This window comes from Fukomys damarensis, unplaced genomic scaffold (assembly GCF_012274545.1).
Source record: "Fukomys damarensis isolate Sample0158 unplaced genomic scaffold, DMR_v1.0_HiC HiC_scaffold_19, whole genome shotgun sequence".
In the NCBI taxonomy this organism is placed as follows: Eukaryota; Metazoa; Chordata; class Mammalia; order Rodentia; family Bathyergidae; genus Fukomys; species Fukomys damarensis.
In genome coordinates this window covers 13,835,335-13,857,979 of record NW_022900931.1, presented here as the reverse complement: position 1 = coordinate 13,857,979, position 22,645 = coordinate 13,835,335, and the positions used below count along the sequence as shown (strand labels likewise).

Sequence of the window (22,645 nt, the reverse complement as noted above, 5' to 3'; positions counted from 1 at the left end):
TGGAAAGAATCAATGAAGCCTTTGAATCAGAAGTTATGATCTGGCGTTTGAGCAGGGCTGCTCTCCCATGATCAGTTAAGTGCAAATTCTTGCACTATAAGAAAAACAGTTTAGCAGGGGATTTAGCTCAGTGTTGCCACAACTGCCTTGAAAGCACAAGGCCCTGAGTTCAATCCCCAGAACCGCAAAAAAAAAAAAAGAAAAACAGCTTGGAGAATTCACTCCTCAAAGGCATAGCTGGCTACAGGAGCAAGAAAACTCCCTGCAACCCAATAGCTTTGTGTGTTCCCAGGAACTAAAGACACACACAGCCAGGTGGGACAGTACAGGCCTGTGAGCTCAGCACTATGGTGGCTGAGGCAGGAGGCTCATAATTCAAGCTGAAGTTGGTGACTTAGCTTGTTTCAAAATAAGAAATAAAATTAATTAATTAATTAAAAGGGCTGGAGATATAGCTCAGTGTGAAGGCCCTGGATTCCTCAGCAACCCCAATCCCCACAAAAGATATGCAATGAGATATCCATTCATACTGATATGGTGATTGTATCAAAATACATGAATTAGAAAAGTGTGGAGATGCCTCTCACAAGACTCAGCGCCTTTCCACCAGTGTCATTGCCCACCACAAGGCATGGCACCATGAAGAGGTGCTACATTAGCACTAGAGATTTTGTTAGCATTCGGATTTCTTCACAAATGGGGAAAAAATGCTCACAATACATTGAGGGCTGGGGTAGAGCTGGAGATGCTTTCTTATCTGCTGCTTGATTATGCAAACCCTTTTCACATAACTCCCTGTGTGATCCACTGATACCATCCCGTTTAGAGGAGGCCACAAACACAGAAAGCAGCTCTCTCTTCTCTTTTCTTCAGGTTATTTGGCTCACATTCAAAGCAAGGCCAAACCAGGGAGCCCACAAAGAAAACCTACAGCCACTACTGTGTATCCACTTTGCTCCACCTTCTTAAGAAACAAAACATTATTCCTATTTTACTACCAGACTAAATGTTACTTAAAAGATCTACTCCAGCCCCCCATTTTTTCCAACAGGATGACAACAGACGCACTTAACATATTTCTATTCTTTTTTGCTTCAATATTCATGAAGTCATTTTGCTGACACGAGAAGGGATTTGATTTCTTTGTTATCCTAAGCACAGAAGACGGCCAATGTTCTACATAGGAAGGTTAAGAAGATAAACTAAAAGGGAAGAGTCCTGCATAAAAAGCAGTAGTATTGTGAATAAGCTAAGCATGGCTCCTAATGCTTAAAGACCCTCTATCCACTTGCAACTCTGACCTTGAAGAGCTGGGGAACACCACGAGCTCAGTCGCACAGTACACACAGGGGACAGGGCATCTGACGCTGTGTGCTGTCTTCAGAGTTGATCCACTATCTCTAACTGTGTGGCTGCTTCCTCCCTTGAATGCAGATTCCGTCAGGATATTACCTGCAGACCATGCATTCCAACCTCAGTTTGGATGGGCTGCTTCTGCCAATTGCAGTAATGAATGCCATCAGCACCCTGCCATTGTTGATTCTGGTCCCTTTTATGGAGTGCTTCAGTTCCTGTCTGTTTTCCTGTAAGAGAGATGGACCATTTCTGCCAGCATGTATTAGTAAGTGCAACTTGAATTGCTTGCAACTTTTTCTAGAAAAAAAAAAAACCTGGCTAAGATCTAAGTAGGGTCAGACTTTTCACATATTGGATAGAAGGTGAATTTATGAGTGATAAAATCTCTATCCAGACATTGTCCAATGAGCCTTGAACGCCTCCTCAGAAGTCATATCTAATAAAAAGAGATGGCAAAGTTTCCAGCACCGCTAAATGGTCTATCCTTCAGTATAGCAATGCTTACTCCCAAATCAATGCTGAATATGTTCTTTAAAATGAACACAAGCCAGACATGTGGTACATACCTGTAACCCCAGTAATTTGGGAGGCTGTGGTAGGAAGATTGTAAGTTCAAGCCCAACCTGGGCAACTTAGCATCTTAGCAAGAACCTGTTTCAAAAATTTTAAAGCTGCAGGGTCAGGGATTTAGCTCAGTGCTGCCGCTGCCTTTCTCACAAGCACTAGGCGCTGAGTTTGATCCCAGGTACCAAAAAAAAAAAGAGTAAAGCTCCAGGGAAAGGGTGGAGTTGTAGATCCGTGTGACTGCGCTACCTTTATTCTCAGAACTGGAAAAAATGAACACGAATAAACCCCAAAATACAATTTTAATTTCTGAACCAGAAGCAACATTTCAAAATAGTATTACGATGCTTAAGATACAGCTTAGTGGTAAAGCTCTTGCCTGGCCTGCATGTTGTCCTGAGTTCAATTTTTAGCACCCCCTGAAAGCACTGTAATTCACAGCTTCAACATGGTGCTTCTTCCAGATAATAAAGTGTACAATGATGATTCTCAAACATTTTAAAAACTGAAACAATTTATGACGTCTTACTAGGGACACGATCAATAAACCATAAAATAAACTGTCTCTAATTGAAATGGGAGAGACACAGCCTAAGGACCTTCTGATCACACTGTCCATTGCCTGGCTGTGCTCTCTGAGACACTGCCACGGAACAAGCGGACAAATGTTGATGCAGAAAAACTAGAAGCAGGGACTCAGGTCTTGGACTCTGCTTTGCTGCTGAATGTTGGTGGGTGACTTTGAAAAAAAGCACTTAATCTCTCCTGTCTTTAGCTTATTTTTTTTCCTCTGAAGAGCATGACGTAGATAAAGGTTGCATCTTCTTATTGTGTAAGAGTTTGGAATGCACTTGTTTGACATCAGAGGCAAGTACATAGTCTTGGCCTTAGTGAAAGCTCTATAAACGTTACCCATTGTTATGAGTCATCATTTGCAGGGCACATACCTAATTGTTTGTTGGGCATAAACAGAAAACAGCGAGTCTGAAACTCAGGAAACATCATGCAATCGTAGCCTAACACCTTATCTTCCGATTGAGAAATAACTCCATTGAAACAGGCAAGGCCAGGCATGTGGAAGTCTCTTCTCCCGGTTGACCTGCTCCTCTCCCTTCCTTTGAAACACTGTCTGCATGGAGACACTATGTAATCCTCTACTCACACATACTTCTTGCCCGTTCTTGGAGTATAGATATTACGCTTTAGTGTATGCTTTCTGGTATTTATCCACGCCATCAATAAAATTATTCCAGATCACACGACAAAGGGTTTTTTTTTAGGGGGGGACTAGAACTCCAAGTGCCCGATTCACATAGTTTATTTCATTATTTTCGATTATAGAGGCCTGTATTATATAACTTTAAAATTTTATTTCTCACCCAGTAGCTTCATCTTGTAAAAAGGATTAGCAAACTATAAATCTTAAGAGGATTTGACAGTCCCTAAATTTTAAAAAGTGCTCTTTTGCCTGACCGTGTAGAAATTTTAAAAATCAGTATGTATTTGGTGAATGGCTGATATTGTCTTGGGCACTTTGAAGATAAAAAAGAAAAGTAAGACATATGTATATATCCTCTGTACACTCACTAGTGAAATAGAATGAATGTAGGACAAAATGGGGACAGATTTATTTTGCAAACTGAAAAATCTTGGCAGTCTTGTACAATGCCATGAAATAACTCAATCTGACCTTCTAAATGATGATGATTACTAAAAATTTTAAAATCTGGACTACTTTGGAAAAATACACTATACAACATGACTCCGAGAACTGGGATAGAAATCCTTCCTGAAATTAAGAAGTTCTCAATTCACTTTAAATTTGAGAAAATTTCTTTTAGAAGTTATCCCCTTCTCATATATAAAATCATTCTTATTCTTAGAGAAGGGCATGTTTTCTTTACCGGATAGAGTTAGACAGAATTATTTAGTATACTGTTTGATGTTGATGAACTAAATTTTCCTCTTTAAAATTGGTAACAAGACCTGTTGTACAGAAAATGTCTTAATTAGATTCGCTTCAAAAGAAATTAAGCTATGTTCCACTGGGTGCAAAATTCTGAATTCAGTTGTTTCTAGATCATATTCTATTCATTCATTCATTTGCATACTTGTTCATTTATTTGCATAATATTTTGCTATGGGAATATAAAAGTACAATGATATGTATCTTTTAAGATAGATATTTGTTTAAGTTTTCCATATTCTGGTTACGATTATGGAAGATTAGCAAGTTTTATCAAGACATGAAAGTATAAACCTAGGGTACTTTTTGATATGATTTTATAATAATTGAATTAGTCTAATATGAAAATTTCCTTTCACTTTGAACTCAAGTGTCTGAAAATGTGGGTGAAGTATGTAAGTACATAAATTGTGAGTGAACATACACTTATGACTTCTTAGTTTGAGCCTAGACACCTTCATATAAATATTACATTTAACCTCATGGTAACCGTTATTTAATAAACCAAAGGTCACAAAAGTAGTGTCATTTGAATTCAATTGTTTTAATTTTAAAACCACTGTATTGTCATTACTATTATTACTATCGTGATTATGACGATTATTCTATGCCCCAGCTGATCATAGCCATGACATTGTGAAAGTTAAAATATCAGTGTTAATTTGAAATGGTTACTGCTATTTCCAGTTACCACTACAAAGGAAAGGAAAACCTCTTTTTGTCACCAAAGTGGGGAGCTCCTCCTTATTCTCACATCCTTCCATATTGAGCCACCACCATTCCAGGGTCTGTCACCCTGTCTGGAATTTACAGGAAGTGGGTGCTCAAGGTAGTGACAATGTCTAATCTTCGACATGCACTGTCACAGCCCAAACCACGCCTAAGAAATGGGGAAATCTCACCTACTTGGTCACACTATAAATTTAACAAAGGAAAAATAAAGCCATTTTCTTTTACTCACAAACAATGCAATGGAAAGAATGCAGTGACTCAGGCTATGAAGTTCTTAATTCATTGCCCGATGAAATGAGTACATCAGAGGATCAGCTATCAAAAAGGGACTCCAAAAAATAAACATCTCTAAACATTTCAGGACTGTGAAAGGCAAAGACTTGATACACGCTGAATATTTTATCCAGATTATATTTTCTTAATATTACTCTCATTTAGATTTATCCATTTAAAAGTAAACCTAAATTCACTACAAACATACAATTAGTGATATCATTGTGATTTAGCCTCCATTATAATTGGATGTACTTCATTTTAGCCTTCTTGGATTTAAAAATGTTTACACCATAAGCCTTTCCTTTCCTTAACATTAATCAAAATCCTGCTGAATGCAGCCTTCAGGAGAGCTAACACACATGAGTATTATTCCAACTAAAATTAATCTCATTGAGATTGTTATTAAGTATTACACAAAGAAGTGAACAACAGAGTAGGTAGCAATTGTCTTGGCTTTTAAATATCATTTAAACTGAAATGCAGATGATATATATTCAAATATCTATATGAATTTCTCCTTTAAAGTAAAGAAAATTCAAATCATAACTAAAAGTCTTTCGTGATACACATTAGCCAAAGCTTTTTATACATAACCAGTATCTTCTATTAGTTCCATTTTTGGTTGGAACCAAAGTGACTCATAAACTAAAAGCTGTGTCAAAGATCCAGTCACTTTTATTGACAGCAGGATTATCTCATGCAAAATTACCTTTTTTCTATATAGCTTTCAAACTTAAAATTTTCCCAAGAAACATCATACTATCATATACACCCACTGAAAAATACTCAATAGAAGGAACTTAGAAGTATCTAGTACAAAACAATTTTTCATTTGTTTTCATTTAATTAAACCACATTATTGTTCTCAGCTCTTAAAGTTAACATCAAATTGGAATTAAATTATAGGTGAAGTAAATAATCTCATACACCATCTGCATAATACTTGATCCTTAATGGAGATACATGTGTATCTGATTTCTATGTAAATGAGTTACCTTTCCATATTCAGAAATGAAAACACAAATGTTCTACTGGTATAAAGAAAAACAAAAAAGTGAAAGTCACTCAGATTAAATGTAGAAATACACCACTAAAAAATAAAAATATATACTATCTTACAGTGAGCAAGAAATATCTTCTTTAAATGCAGCAAATATATATTACAGTAAAATCATAGCTGTCTCTGTAGAGTGGAACAGGGACACCAGTGTGTTTTCACATGGTGTTCTGGAATAGGGAATTTTCCAAAATCATGAATCTCAGAGGAATTTCTCAAGGACTCAAAAGAATTTCACTTCTGGTTATGAGCTTACATATGACAGACTCATACATCAGGCTACCCTAGAAACATCATAGTTCTTCAGTGGACAAATTTAGTCAATATTTAAAGAATCTTAATGTATCTGTTTTTAATATTAGATTTTGTTTCAAGATAAAATGGCAAGTGCAACCTTAATGTCTGAATGAATTCTGACTTTTATTGCATTGTGTTCTAATTTAGAAAATTATTACATAGTAGGATAATAGAATGAACTATAGGAGCTTCAAGACCCTCATAAATTTGTAAACACATAGCCAATATTGAAACATATATTATTTATCTGAATATAATATCCCATTTGGGACCTAGCAGTTCTATCTTGTAAATATATATCTGTAAAAGATTTAAAATGTGGGCATTCTTTAAACTATTCTCTGCTTTGGATGTGTTATGATTTTATACATGTTAAGAATTTAAAAGTTGAGTGGATAAAATTTAAATTGGAATCTAATTTCCTTTGAATTTTTTTAAAAAAGTCATTTTTCATTGGCACCAGAGTCCAAAAGCAAATAAAAAGCAAACATAGTTATCTAGATCCTTCAGATACAATATGTCTTGCCCTAAAATACCTAGATAAATGAGTGCTATAGTTTCAATGTTTTTGTCCCCTCCAAAATTCAGGTTGAACCTTAATCCCTAATAGGACAGTATTGGGAAGCATGGTCTTTGGAATGTGATTTGGTTCTGAATGGGATTGGATGATTTCATAAAAGGACTTGCTGGAGAGAGTTTATTGCTTTTGACTTGCACCTTCGTCTATGCGTGGATATAACTTTCCTCCCATTTGGAGGATGCAGTGTCTAAGCAGCCATCTTGGAAGCAGAGAAAATAACTTTCACCAAATAATTAAACCTTCCAGAGCCTTGATTTGTACTTCCCAACATGCAAAACTGCAAGAAACTAAACTTCTGGTTTTTATAAATTAGTCCTGGGTATTTCATTTTAACAGCACAAATGGACTACAGGGGACCTTTGACTTATGCACTAAATCAATTCCCAAGGGCTGGTTGTAACTCAAATTGGTTTTAAGTCAATACAGCTGAGATCTAGATGTTTACTTGGGTACATACTATAGATGAATAAGCAGATGACTCTTCCATTAACCTAATTAACCCAAACTGTTCATATGTCAGGCTGGTTGTAACTTGAGGGCTCACTATAATAATAAGTTACATATGTGTGTTTTGCTCGAAACTTTCTGGGCTATCTTTCATTGGATTTTGCTAGATTAAGCTTGAAAGTGCTCTTTGCTTAAGCACAGAGTAATCCAGGGCTCAAGTCTAAATGCAAGCTCTGAGTCAGTTCTGGGTAGAGGGGAAAGCCTGAGATTTTGCATGTCTAACAAGCTCTCAGATGCTACTATAGTATTAGACAGTCACACACTTTGAGTATCAGACAGAAGAGGCCCAAAGGACTGCTCACCTTGGTTCACACGTGTGTACAGACAACAGGTCTACCATCTGTTTTTCTATGAGCTATAAGAAAAGAACACTTTTCACAGGTGAGCATTTGCAGTTCATTTGATGATAGAAAACATTAATTTTGAATGCCATGTGTAGTAAAGTTTTATCATCCCTTCATGGATATTATTTGAATTTGATTCATTAAAATGTTATTTTTTTCTTGTTAAATACATATAGTACCTGCATATTTTCAATGTTTCTTTTGGTCCACAAAGCCTAAAACTTTATTACTGGCCATTTACAGAAAACAAAAATTATAGACCCTAGTGTAAACTATTACCAAAAATACTATAAATTTTTCTGGATAAAATATAAACCTTTTTTCAAGCACAAGTAACAATCAAAAGACATATCTATGGTTTTCTTTATACAGATTACTTAAATTAGTTAAGTGAAGAGTATGTTAATAGAATTCAAGTGATAAAAGATGTTACTCTCTTTGTGAGAATCAAGTCAAGGGCCTCACATGTGCTAAGCATGTGCTGTACTACTGAGCTACACCCCCAGCCCTCAATTCTGAAAGAAGTTTTAAAAGTGACTTGAATTACTACTGAAAAGTCCAGTGCTCTCCCAAGAAGCCCTCCTATTTGTATACGCTGTTTTCCTGAATAGCAGACCCTCCTCTGTGTCCGTGATGTTCTAAAATTTCATATTGTCGTGCCTTGGTAAACTGCTGACCCAGAAGGACCCTTTGAATAAGAAAAAAAAATCTACTATTTTTAAAAAATTTTTCCCTTCTATTTTCTTTATATTTCCTTTTTAAACTCCTATTGATCAGATGTTGGACCTTCCTAACATAATCCAGTAAATTTCTCAATTTTTTGACTTCAGTTGGTTTATTGACTTGGCTATTGTTGCTGCTGCTGCTATCTTATTCTCTCTCTCCCTCCCTACTTCCCTCCCTCCCCCTCCCCCCTCTCTCCTTTCTCCCCTCCCCTTTGCTCCCCTTTGCTTGTTGCTGTATTTTCTTGATGTCTTTGTCTTTAACCTCCAAGCAATCTACCAAGTTTTAGGTGACAGCAGCAGCCAAATTTAGTTTTCAAGATTTCTCATCATTCCTGTTCCTCAGAAACTTCAGATTCTGTAGATGAAATCACTTATCTCATCTCTCTGAGGACACAGACTACAGATTATCCCTATTTCCTGTTTGTCTTTTTCATACTGGAAGCTCTTCTTAAATGTCAAATAGCCTTCACTTGTCCACTTATCTAAGACAATAGTGTGACTGATGATTGCCTGACTACAAGGACATAATAGTATCACTGTGTACATAGGTGAGACTTATCAAGGTGGGCTTCTCTGTAAAATTATTTTGCAGGGAACCAGTCATGTTATTTCAAATTGTTCCCTCTTCTCCATTTTCAGCCTTACCCTTGCAAGGGAGAGATCATTCAATCAGAGAGACGCTTAGCCATTATCTATGCACTCACCCTGATTAATCATGAATCGACAAACATCATTAAGAATGTTTGTCCTTTTTTATGTGTTAAGAAATAAAAATCCTCCAAAGCCTTAATCCCTTAATGAAAACATTTTAAAAAGTAATCTAAATTCTGTAAACAATTTGTATAGTTCATTATCCTTCTAATTGTTTACTCTTTCAAAAGCAAAGTAGAAAGTAATTCAGCTACCCCTATGAGGAAGTAAAAGGGGGGCTAAACAACAGAAGCTTCAAATCACAACAACCAGATTTAATTTCACCACAGCCTCCATCTTTAGTCAAACCCATCAACAGGGATTGCTGAATGTTTCCCCTGTTCTCCCCATTTCATCCCCATCACTAGCTCTGAATCAGTAAACAGCCTCTCTAAGTTGAAAGATCAAGGTCATACTGTACGTCTCTCCACACACTCACTTCTCCATTCCTCAGTGTTCTCTGAATTCTAAAATACCTGTACTGTTATTGTCCTACGAAGGATTATTTTTTGTCTTTCCTCACTCTGATTTTACTTTTGGGTCTCTCAATCTTTCCTCTTCTCTTATTTATTTCCAGATATCTCTGTATTACATATTTACTTCTTCCTCTTACAACCTTGTTGGCTCACCCCTACTAGCTCATCATCTCTGCAAAAGAAGCAGGAAAAAAGCCTCCCACATCTTCAAAGCTTTCTTCTTTCCTGTACTACTTACACATACTTACTACTCACTAATACTGGAAGCCCTGACCTTTTCTGATTTCATCCTGAAGTTCTGCCGAATGTAAAAAGTCTAATTTATTGTGTGTTTTACTGTTTCCTGTCTCTCAAAATGTTTAAATCTGTGATCATTTAATCATTTCTATGTATGTGTATTGCTTACTATGGGCATATGTCTTGGTACCAAACAATTTTGGTTGCAATTCTCATGAAGTTTCTGATCAACTCATTGAAATAGGAATGATACCAATGAACACATTTCATTTCAAGTTGTGGTAAGTATAGTGAAACCAATGGATTTTATGAAGTGAATAATAGGAAAAAATCTACTTTAGGGAATACAGTGCATATCTAAAGTAGAAATGGGCGCCAGGCAGGGGAAAATTAAGGAAAACTGTTTCAGGAAGAAAGAAGAGCACATCAAAGTCCCTAAGGTGGGATAGAGTTTAATATACTCAAGAAAGATAATGAAAATCAATGTAGCTGAAACATAGTCAGACAGGAGTATATAGCCAGCAATTAGAGTGAAATGACCAGGATGGTGGGACCATCCAGGATAGTAAACATTATGGGTTTCCTTTAAACCAGGTAGAGATATACAGAAGGAATTTAAGTTAAAGATTAATATTCAATCTACATTTACCTTTTTGGTTTATAATATACATTGTAAATAAAATCTATAGAACTTAATGATATTTGGAGATCAAGCGAAAGAAAGGTGTCTCATAACTCCAAATTTGAAGGAGACCGAAAAGAGGGAAAGAGAAGAATTAAAGGGAAAGATCAAAAGCGCTGTTTTTTAAAATGTCTTCCTTCTTGAAACCTTCCCTTAAACACTACCCATGTTCCTGGCCTTTCATTCAGTAGTTTTACCTCTTTTTTTTTTTTCTCCAAGTGCAATTACATTTGAAAGTATTACATGAAAGTCTCTTCTCTTCTGTCCAAGTCCTCTTTTAATTTCATCTGACCCTAAACACCCACTCTAAGTAGATGATTCATTAATCATTCTTTCTTGATTCAACTAATCTCCTGACACTGATTCATAGTTTCAATTGTTTTATGAGCAATTCTATTTAGATGACCCATTTGAACCTCTAATTCAACCCAAAATTAAATTCATGTTGTCTATATCTACATATGAATCTCATTTATATTGTTTTCCCTTCATCTTTCCAATCACCAGGTCTCATATTAACAGTACCATTGGCTTTTTCCTTGCTCTTTGCTTCAATTACTATGGCTTTATCAGTGAACTGTTGCATCTTACTTTTCTATATTAACAGTCATTGGCTTTTTCCTTGCTCTTTGCTTCAATTACTATGGCTTTATCAGTGAACTCTGTTGCATCTTACTTTTCTACCTTCCTTATATTGCAATGAAGTGGAATTTCTGATTGTAACTCAAGCCTCAATTATACTCAACCATTATTCTCATAACTTCCTATCTTCCTATCTCCAATGTCTTTTCCAGTCTACCAACCAGCGAACAATCTCAAGAGTAATCATCCTAAATGTCAATACTAATCATTTTACTCATGTCTAAAATTTCAATGATTCTGTTATCTTCAGAGTAATTTCCAAATTCCTTTGAAGTATATTAAATGCCTCTTCTGATCTGACCCTAATCTATCTTCTTCTTTGATTGCCACGTAACTTAAGCTTCTCACCCTTCAGAAAATTTGTCTGACACTTTCACAGCACTATGCCTTTGCTGTGCTGTCAATGGTGCATTCACTTTTTCACACCAAACTCTTCTTTCTTCACAGCATAAAATGATGTCTCTCTCCTCTTGAACTGGAAATACGTTCTTCTTTTGTATTCCACAATGGAATATGAGTCTGTGATGCTTGAGAACAGACTTTCCTCTTCTATCTGCCACTGTAGTTAGCACACTGCCCTTGCATATAACAGGAACAGAGTGAACATTAAACTGGATTGACATATCGGCACTTCTTTTTGTTTGAATCAGAAATGACACCTAGAAGTCTCTCATATTCAGAGGTGGGTATTTTGGAAGGTGATCGGATCACGAGGCTACTAAGCTCATTAATGAAATAATCCATTAATGAGTTCATGGTTGAATGTACTATTATGTGGGCAGGTCTGGTTGGAGGAAGTAGGTAACTGGGAGCACAACCTGGAAGATATATCTTTGTTCCAGTCCTATTCTGCTCTCTTCATTGCTTTCCCATCCTCTCTGATTCCTGGCTGCTGTGAGGTGAGAAGCTGAACTCTACCATGCCCTTCTGCCATGGTGTTTCTGCCCTGCTACTGGTCTAAAAACAATGGAGCTAGACACACATGGATGGAAACCTCTGAAACCATGAGCCAGGAAAAATGTTTTTCATTGAGTCTATTGGTACATTTTAGGTATACATTATGATCACATTCACCATAGTAATTTGTACCTGTACATAACATATCTTGGCTCTTTTTTTTTCTCATTTCCCTTCCCTCCCTTCAACCCCTTCAACCAACCCTTCCTATTTACAAAAGATTTGTTCCCAGAATAAATCTTTTAAGTTGTTTACCTCAGGTTTTTGGTCATAGCAACGAAAAGCCGAACAATACAGTACCCCTTCTGATGAGTTTATAATATTCTAAGTCATCAGACAGATGTACTTTTGTGATGAACTTTATCTTAAAGGCAGACAACAGATGAAATTCATATTTTTTATATAATCTCTACTTCATTATGAATGGGATGTTATACAACTTAATTTAAAATAGCAATAAATTAAAAATTCTTCAAAGTTTTGAAAAAGAATACTTTCCATTTGTTAGGGGCCCTGTAAAGAGTACCTTTTATGGATTCATTTAAATGCTGAGATATAATTAAAAAATTTACCTACCAGTTCATCAACAAAAGCAAACACAAAGCTATTTAAACATTAGATTGATTTTTCTGAATTGAAACTTTGCCTTATCTGAAACTTTATGCAAGTTAGCAAAATGTGACTGTCTCTAAACTTCAAGTAAATTCCATTAAGCCCACGTTTCTCTCTGCTCCAACAACAGGATTCCAGTAATGTGAATGATGAAATGGGAAATGAAATGGTAGCAGAAGATATAAACTCTGTAACAAAACTCCTACCTTTTACAACCAAAATGTCCTAGATAAGGTTCTTAAAAGTTTGACTAATATCTGAATGATTGCTCGGGTTTATCTTCACCTCATTAATGCCCCTCTTTAAAGATTTTATTCTAAACAAATTTTGTAGACCTTAATATTCTCATGAGTGCCTTAATTTTGCTGTAAAAACCAGTAAAATGATAAAAATCTAAAAGCTGATAATACCTTTAAATAATTTCAAAATCCTTTTAAAGTAATAATTAAAACTACGTGAATATACTATTTTAATTTTCCCCAAATCATTTTTATTCAAGTATGTCTTTTAAAATATTATTCAGAGGGCTGGGGATTTAGCTCAGTAGTTCCACTGCCTGCCTTGCAAGCTCAAGGACCCGAGTTTCATCCCCGGTACCAATAAACAAAAATCAGAAAGCAAAACAAAACAAAATAGAGCTCCCAAGAACTGTTATAATAACAATACCATAACATTATCTTTTTGAAATCTCACAACCACCCTACAAATTAAGCAGCATTACTCTGTCTGAGAGCTGTGAAAAGTAATAATGAGCTTAAATAACTGGGTTGAGGTCAGATAAGCAGTGAGTGGACCAAAGAGAAATAGACTTAGCCCTTGCAGAGGCCATAGAATAGAGTGAGTGGGCATCTGAACACCTCAAGGGCCAAAAACAAATGTTGAGGAAACATCCCTGTGTGTCAATGCCTACGGTGTGCTATGGCCTATTACACTGATCCCTGGCTCTAGCTCTTTTAATTTTTTTTTTTTTTCTTTTGCATCCTTTCTGTAGTTGCTGGAAATCTTTCTGCTGTGCTATCGGTGATGGTAGCTGGCTGCTCTGAAATACACAGGAAGCACTTTCCCCCCATGGAACAGCCTCTCTCAGGCAAAGTTCTCACCGTTTCCTCCATGTCTGGCTTTCATCTGGTTCTTCAGTACGTTTTACTCGGTGTGGCTGAAACCCTGGTTAACCCAGCCTGTGAGTAACTCAACCTTTACACAGAGCTCATCATCTCAACAGAAACAAAATGGCGGGGTGCCTGCTCACGCCCCGGAGATAACCTATCGTGCTTTAGATAGACCTAAGTATCACTCTCATTTGTAAAATGTTACATTTCTCTTCATTATTAATTCCTCCTGGATAAATTGATGGGATGAAAGCTTTACTAACCTGATTAGAGGCATTTTGGTTAGAGGACAGGAAGAAAAGCACCGCTAAAACCTAGAAAACAACTCCAACACATTTAAATGAAAGTTCTCATCTCCTCTCTTCCCTTTTCCTTCCTTCCCTCTCACTCATAGATAAATATGTATATGAAATGTACCTGTATATATTTCCTCCCAAAATGGCATTTAATATACTTTGAGAGTGCATGAATATGCAAATAGAATGAAAAATTGACCCTATTTTCCTGAATAACTCAGTGTTTTTAAATTAAATTACACTAGATTAACTATGATCACTAATCTTTCATAAGATAAGTTTAAAATAAGATTATCAAATAGCAAGCATTTCTGGATTACATAGATCACTTATATTAAGGTAGCCACTTTAAAATGTATCATGGTGTTTTAGTAATTTTATGTAATGCAGTGATGTGTGTACATAAATTTATAAGTGAAATATACAATATCTTATGTTTCCACCCTCCATATAATTTCCTGCATTGGGAGCCCTAACTGTAATCCAAGCCCACATTCTACTTTGTTGAGAATATATTTGAAAACAGTATCGCGCTCCTTTTAACCTCTTCCCATTCTATGAATCAGCACATAATCTTCAGAGTAATGATCCTAAATGACAACTTTAGTCATTTTACTTATGTCTAAAATCTTCAATGATTCTATTATCTTCAAAGTTATTTTCAAATTTCTTAAAAATATACCTAATGAATAGATATTTACACATATTTATACCAAAACAATTCATTAAAATAAAATTAATTAAATTTGTATAGTTATAGTCACATATATAATGATATCAATAGATAATCATATACATATTGCATCAGACTTTGTCATTCCACATATTTTGCCAGCTATTTTGTGAGATTCTATGATGAGGACATCACTGTTTAATATTTACAAGGAATACAAAAGACATGTAAACAAATACCACTACTCAAGCCTTTGTGACCTTCTGTGATGACCTTTTGAGAAAATTCTTGGAAGTAGTGAAAATCACAGTAGAGTAATTTGTGAACATGTGAGGAAATTCTTAGCCAGCTTAGCAATAGTGGTTCAACATACAGAAGCCAAAAGTTACAACTGTTAGCTGTTAAAAAGACATATCATGTGATATAAATCACTTAGTCCATCCTTTTACTCTCAGGAAACTGAATAAAACTAAGTCAAATATAAATCTGCTCTAAGGGTCAGGCACCAAAGACCAAGACTTGCAGTTACTGCCTATGTGTCCCTGGAAGCTCAATTAGCCCCCAAGTTTCACCTTTTTCGTCTTTAAGGTGGAAATAATTATCATTCTTACTTATGTTGTACCATTAGAGCAGGAGTCAATGGGAATACCGGCCATTCCTTGAAAATCAAATGCTATAAAATGTGACTTGAGTGTTCTGAACTACAAGATCTGGTATTTCCCCTGTGAGGCACTGTGTAATGTTAAGCTCTTTGGTCTCAAAGTTGGACAGACCTAGTTCTACCACTGACTATTGTTGAGATCTTGGGAAAATTATTCTACACCTCCAAGCTTTTCTTCTCATTTATACAGTGAGGAAGAGTTGTGCAAAGGATCACCTGAGGACTAGTATAGCTCAACAGTAGAGCGCTTGCCAGGCATGCGTGAGGGTCTGAGTTTCATTTAGTACCCCCCCCACACACACACAAAGTCCAAGGACAGAGTGAAATATATTATACAAAGCAAAAAGCAGAGTACCAAAGTATGTATGCAGCATGTGAGTTACCACTGCATTATCTAACTCTTTTGCATGAATTAATACTGTAGAGCCACAGTCATTTGCAGCGTCTTTCTCCCCACATGTTACACTGTGGTGTAAATACCGGGAACCTGGCACTGCAGCAATGTGAGCAGAACTGGCTCTCTTGCTGAGTCATCCTGCATTCCTCTTTCTAATCCAACGGCATGGTGTTTTGTTTGTTTGGTTGGTTGGTTTTTTGGGTTGTTTGTTTGTTTGTTTGGAAACAGGGTCTCACTATGTAGTTGGGACTGACCTGGAACTCACTAGGTAGCCCAAATTGGTCTCCAACTCACAGGAATCCTCCTGTCACAGCCTCCAGAGCGCTGGGATTATAGGCGTAAGCCACCACGCCCGGCTTCCAACAGCATGTTTTAATCATTACTCAAATGTGCTCTAAATCTGTCCATTTCTTGCCATTCCTTTTGTAATTTTCCAATTTAAAGCACCATTCCTCTATCCCTGATTCTCCCTGATTGTCCTAGAGCTTCCTCATTTGCCCCTTGCTTCCTGTCCCACCTATGAGTCCATTCTCTCAGAAAAAGCTAGCCTGGCCTTTCCTAAACATAGGCCCACAATTCCACAATAGAGTCTTAGAGACAAATTCCACACTGTGGTGAATAAAGCTCCAAACAATTTGGCCTGTGTATACTGTTCCAATTATATTTTCTTATATTCTGGTTTTTGAACACTTTGTTAAAAACTTAGTGTGTTTCTAAGGTGGCAAACATATTCCTATCTCAAGAACTTTGAACTTGCTTCTCTCCTCATCTGGAGTTCCATTCCCTCTGTTTGAAAAACTGACTTCTTCTCATTAAGTTTTCTCAAATCATTCCTTTTGGAGATGCTTCCTTGACTATCTCATCGCGTTTTATTCTGTTGTGCCCTGTCTGTCCCTCTCTCTCTCTCTCTCTCTCCCTCCGTCTCTCTCTCTCCCTCATTTATAATTTGTACGTGTTGCCTGCCACTCACCAGGACAATGCAGACTCCCTGAAGTCAGGGTTTTTTCTCCATGTTTACCCTTATATTCCTTTGTGCTTCTCATGCACATAGAGTATGATAGCAATAAATCGGGCTTTTTATTCTAATCAGTTTTATTGGCACATTTAAGTTATGCAATATAATGACATTCATCCATGGAAATTTACAACTTTACATAATCCATCTTGGTTCTTTTTTTTTTTCCCCCGGTACCAGGGATTGAACATGGGTCCTTGCACTTGCAAGGCAGGCCACCGAACCGCTGAGCTAAATCCCCAGCCTCATCTTGGTTCTTATTTCTTCCCCATTCCCCTGTCCTCCCGTCAACCCTTCTGTCCTTATCTACAGAGACTTTTTTCCATTTTTTCATTTTTCTCATATTAATTCTACTTCCTTTTTTCCTTTCCCCTCATTTCTCTTTCCCCTTTGCCCCTTTTCTTCCTATTTCAAATTATCTATTATATCTTTTAGTCCTTATTTACACTTTCAGTTTCTCACACTAGAGAAACTATTTGGTATTTACACATGTATGTCCTTTTTATTTCACTTAATAGTATCACCTATTAAATGTTTTTATTTAAACAAACAAAACACACAGCTAGTTCTATATGGCACAGCAAAAGTATATTTTTCAAGTTATTGACAGTGCCCTACATTGATGGCATTGAATAAGAAAACTGGGTGTATTACCCCACAAATTTCATTGAACATCTACCCATCTAAGCCATATTGTGCATTGAAGATGTGAGAAAAAGAAGACCAAAGTAGAAAACTTTTTAAACTATATGTTTTGTTTATTAATTGTGGTGTATACTTCAGCCATCTCAGAACTCGTGTTGGTTTTTCAAAAAAGTACTGTGTGTGTGCATGTGTGTGTGGGTGTGTGTATCTAAAAGCGCCTAACACTACAATGAGAGCTTTAAACACATTAGGGGGAAAAAAGGCTGGTCAGAATGGCACACATTACTAATCCCAGATTTTTGGAAGACTGGGGCAAAAGTATCACAGTTCAAGCCCCATCTGAGTGACTTAGGGAGATACTGTTTCAAAATAAAAAATGTTTTAAAGGGCAAGAAATATAACAGCTCAATAAGCAGGCCCTAGAGTCAATTTCCAGACACACACACAAACACACACACACACACCACCACCACCACCAAGAGACAGACAAAAATTTCTGTCAATGAAGATGTTAGTGATTGAGTTAGAATAGAGACCACCTTGGAAAGCTAGAAGATGGTAGTCAGAAAGGGCTAAATGAAGTTGGCGTCATGGAAAGGTGGTAGTTATTGATGAATATTAGTTGACATACTTTTTATAAGGGCCATGATTGGCCACTGCTGATCTGGGGCACAAGGTACATAGTCTGTGACTGTGGGTGTGAATGGAGTAGAAGCTAAAGCAGAAAGGAATACAAGGACATAAGAGGCCAAGAAACAGAGAAGCTAAGATTTAGAAGGGTAGGAAGTTAGAAAGATGTGCTGCATGTATTTTAATATTCCCAAGAATTCATATGAGCTGTACTGGAGAATGTGATGAGAAAGGATCTGCCAACTTTAAGAAATAAAGGAAAGTGTCCTAGATTAGTAGACGACAACACAAAAGAAAGGTAAATAACATAATCTGATGATAACATGAGATACTAAGGAAAGAATGATAACCCAAAGGTGACCACAAGGTAAAGTTCATTATCAGAGGTTGTGGTGCTTTTCTTCCACATATTAAAATAGTTTTTCACCAAACACAATAATCCTAGTTTTAATGGTTTAAGAAAACTAGAGTGAAGAATTCCAGCCATGAGTTCCCAGTATCAGATGCCCTCAGAAGGTGATTGTGGCCCTTGACTTTATAGATTTCATCTGTGCTGGGCCATGCTGTCCTTGTAAACAGTAACTAGCCATTACCTGGAGGCACATGTGGAGTTCTTACTGGTGAGAAGACCAGCTTTCACAGTTTGAATACTTTTCATTGTTTCTTCACAGTACAATGGAAACTTCAGTATAGTGTCTGACTTGTTGATAATAGCTATACTATAATGGGCTACAAGATGTATCTTAGGACATAAAACATCAAGTTGATGATTGCTAAAGTTGGAAAAGATGAGAACATACAAGTAGATGTCTGAAAAATGGAGATTTGAGGACTTGAAAAGCTAAGTCCTATAAAAGGGAACTGGAGGCTTTCAAAAAACGACTAAAATGACACCAAAGAGAGATTAACCAGCAGGCAGGGAGCTGGCAAAGTGGGCTCATGAATTATACACTGCACCAGAAGTTCTAGCAAGAGAAAAGCATAAGATTAATAATTAACTAGCAGAGTAATAATGGGCTCGTACGTTCTGCTTTTTCTCAGAGAAAGAAATAGGCCTACTTACTCTTTCTGCCCACTGTTTGTCTCCTTGTACTGATGGAGAGGGACGTTCATGAGCCAAGTCCCTTTATAACTGTGAATCAGTTCGTCCTCGGCCTCTTCAGTGTAACTGCACACTCTCCTGTGGGCCTTCCCGGAAGTGCTCAGAGCCTGGCCTTGAGCTCCTGCTGGTGACTAGGCCCACACAAAAGGGCCACGGCACCTGGCCACCAAAATTAGAAGTCCTTCTCTCCATTACTTTATTTACCATCATCATCATTACCATCTTCCTCTTCAATCAGTATTGTGGAATTGGCTACCTGTTCAGCATCTCTGTGTAATGTAACATTTCAGCTCTCTGTCCTTCCAGAGTTTAAAATTTCAGAAAGACAAACTTACGCCTTTTTTGAATCCCTTGTTCAGCGTTAGGCACCTTTCCTCGAGAAAAACTAGAGGCTCCCTTAAATGTTTATAAATAAAAACACACGGAGGACACACAGAAAGTAAAACAGAAATGCTATATGAGTTCAAGAAGGTACATTCATACATTTGCTTTGTATATATCAGTAAGTTTACTTAAAAATGCTGAGCAAACACAGAATTTCCCCATGTTAAAATGTAAGTGAACCAGGAGTGAAATGTTGCTGAAAGGAAAAGAAGATTTATGTCTTTGTATATACAAGGAATGGAAAGGATTAGTGTTTATATTTGTTTTCAATTATCTTTTCTTTTAAAAATGAGCTATAATACTTACAGCCTCATTGTAGAAAAATTTGCAAAGCAGAAAACAGTAAGAAAATTAGAAAGCCAATAATTCAACCACTCAATTTAGACTGTTGATATTACTTAATACATTTTAAATTTTTTATTGGATATATATAATAGAAATTATTTAGAAATAAAATCTCATGTATAGTATCGGTCTTCTAGTTTCAACAATTTCCAACTCATGCCTAAATTTTTCTCTTCTTTTTTTATACCCTTTTCCTCCTGGCTACATAACTTTGAGGTAACTGCCATATATCACACCATAACGAATATAGACTATTTTAATTTGTACCACTGAAATTGTCATGTATATTGTAACATATATGTGATATGGTAAGTGCAGCATTACACAGCATTAACTAGATAATCTGTTTCTATCTTTGATTTCTGATTTCAGAAAAGATTAATTTTAGTTGAAATTTTTAAGAAAATCTCTCCCATAACTTTGATTTCTATTCAAACTTCTGCCACTGTTGCTACCATTACTCTAATGACAGCTTAAGAAAAATAGAACCATTTCAGAGACCCAGTGCTGAAGCTGTTATCTCTGTCTAAGCATTTCCTCCTTAAATGGCTTAACACATTAAGGGCCTTGCACAAGGCTTTGCATAGTAGGAATTATTTGACTTGGTAACATTAATATTGTTAAAAATAGCTGACGTTGACCATACTGGGCATGGTGGCTCACACCTTCAATCCCTCTTGGAGGCTGAGGCAGGAGAAACAAAAGCTCAAGTCCCAGCCTGGACAACATAATGACTTAGTGAGACCCTATCTCCAAATAAATACAAAAAGGCCTTGGGGTGCCACTCAGTGTGAAGGCCCTGGGTTTAATCCCTAATACCACAAAAACAAGCAAATGAAAAGCATTCTTCACTACCTACAACTCAGCATGACATACAGAACTTTCTACATATTTATAGCAGGTAATCAGCATAGCACATCCTGAAGTGCATAATACTATTCCCACTTCAGAGAGAGTTACACTGAGGCTTGAAATGTTTCAGTACCTGACCTGAAATCACAACAGTAAATGACTGACCTGAGATTTTAGTTCATTCTCGTTTAACTCAGAAGCCCATGCTCTTAACCTCTGTACAAATTTCATATGACAGATGTAACTTTTCTGTAAGGACCCTAATGATTTACATAGAATCACAGAGTCATAGATGTCACTGACAGATGATCGTGATATTGTCTAGTATAAGCCTCACCTCAATCTGAAATTTTTCAGAAATATTCAAATTGGAGGAGTGAATATGGGTGAATGTATTAGAACACTCAACTGCCAAGTAATCATATTCTCTTCAGAGTGTATAAGAGTATTTTGTCATCTTTTATTCCTTGAAGACATCTGTAAAATGTACAATATCCTACTATAGTAACCTCAACAAAGTCCAATCCAAGATCTGATTACATTAGTGAATTTTCTTTGGATGCATAATCAATATTCATTTGAATGCTATCTATGAAATTGTCTTAGGACAAATGTTCTGAATTCTGGCCTTCTGCTTTTCTCATAGCTTCTGTAATAGTATGGCGATCTGTTCCGCACACCATCAGAAGAACTGCTATGAATTTTTTGACACTCTTCAATGGCTTTGGTTGTTACACAGGAGCACTGCTGGTAAAGTTGGTTTATCTCTTCTCAGAAGGTAAAAACAGGTTCCTAGTAGGCTTATATGCATTGATTACATGACTAGGGAACTGGGAGACAAAACCTCAAGAGAGAGGCTTTGCCAGTGTGGTCCTTTTTTTTTTTTAATTGATCCACTTTTGCAATTAAGATAGAATTCAGATAGGAAATAGACTCTTGCTGTATTCATTAATTTCTGGGAATTGTTTTTCTTTTGATAGGAGGAGGTAATTACAGAATGTCCCTTCTCATGAGACCCTGTCTGCTGTCTTTCTTTAGTGTGCTTTAAAACAAACCAGTCATATCATATTCATATTAGATCTTTCACGAGCCCACCGGCAATAGTTCTTCATAGCTAGCACAGATGGTCACAGAACATTAGAGCCTGAGCACAAGTAGGAGAGTGTGGCACCTGTGTGATCTGTTTTCTTCAGGATTTGTCAGAAATCTTGTCTGTGCCACCAAAGAGAGCCTGTGAGCTGAACAATAAATGATCTTGGAAGATTATTCCAGTAGAGATTTTGGACAGAGAAAACAATCTAAAAATGTTTCATACAGATGCCAAAGTTATATGTCTTCAGTTACACTTAAATTATATGTCTGGATGAAAAAAATCAGATGGGATGACAACAATGGCTAGCAGTCACAGCAAAATGCCTTTGGCTGCATTTTAAATTCAGAGAATTTTTTAATTTGTTGTAAAATGTCACTTCATTTTATTTCAATTTCATTTCAATTTCATTTCAATTTACATTTACTCATTTTACGGAAAATATCACAAAGTTAGTCCTCTCTACTTTCAAAAATACTTATGTTGTGCTTGTAAAATATTGTACAGAAAGTGTTGGTTTGTGGTCTCATAACAAGCACATATAATTTTCCAAGCTTAATGCCACACACCTTAATTCCACTGCTTTGGGAGACTGAAGCATGAAGATCACAGGTACACACCCAGCTTAGGCAACTTAGCAATGTCCTGTTTCAAAATAAAATAAAAATGGGCCAGAAACTAGAAAAATCTGGGCTCAAATCCGAATGCCACACACACACACACACAAAAAAAAAAAAAAAAAAAAA

At 36.5% G+C, this 22,645-nt stretch overlaps 1 protein-coding gene across 1 annotated transcript in view; it reads left to right on the top strand.

The window, feature by feature from the left end:
* Positions 1 to 22,645, top strand: part of Slc15a5 (solute carrier family 15 member 5) — a 106,478-nt gene that overhangs the window by 58,160 nt on the left and 25,673 nt on the right. The window contains exons 6-8 of the mRNA XM_010616029.2: positions 1,435 to 1,621; positions 13,692 to 13,880; positions 21,456 to 21,587. Of these exons, the coding sequence (XP_010614331.2) occupies positions 1,435 to 1,621; positions 13,692 to 13,880; positions 21,456 to 21,587 (508 nt within the window). The remainder of the gene's footprint in view (positions 1 to 1,434; positions 1,622 to 13,691; positions 13,881 to 21,455; positions 21,588 to 22,645) is intronic.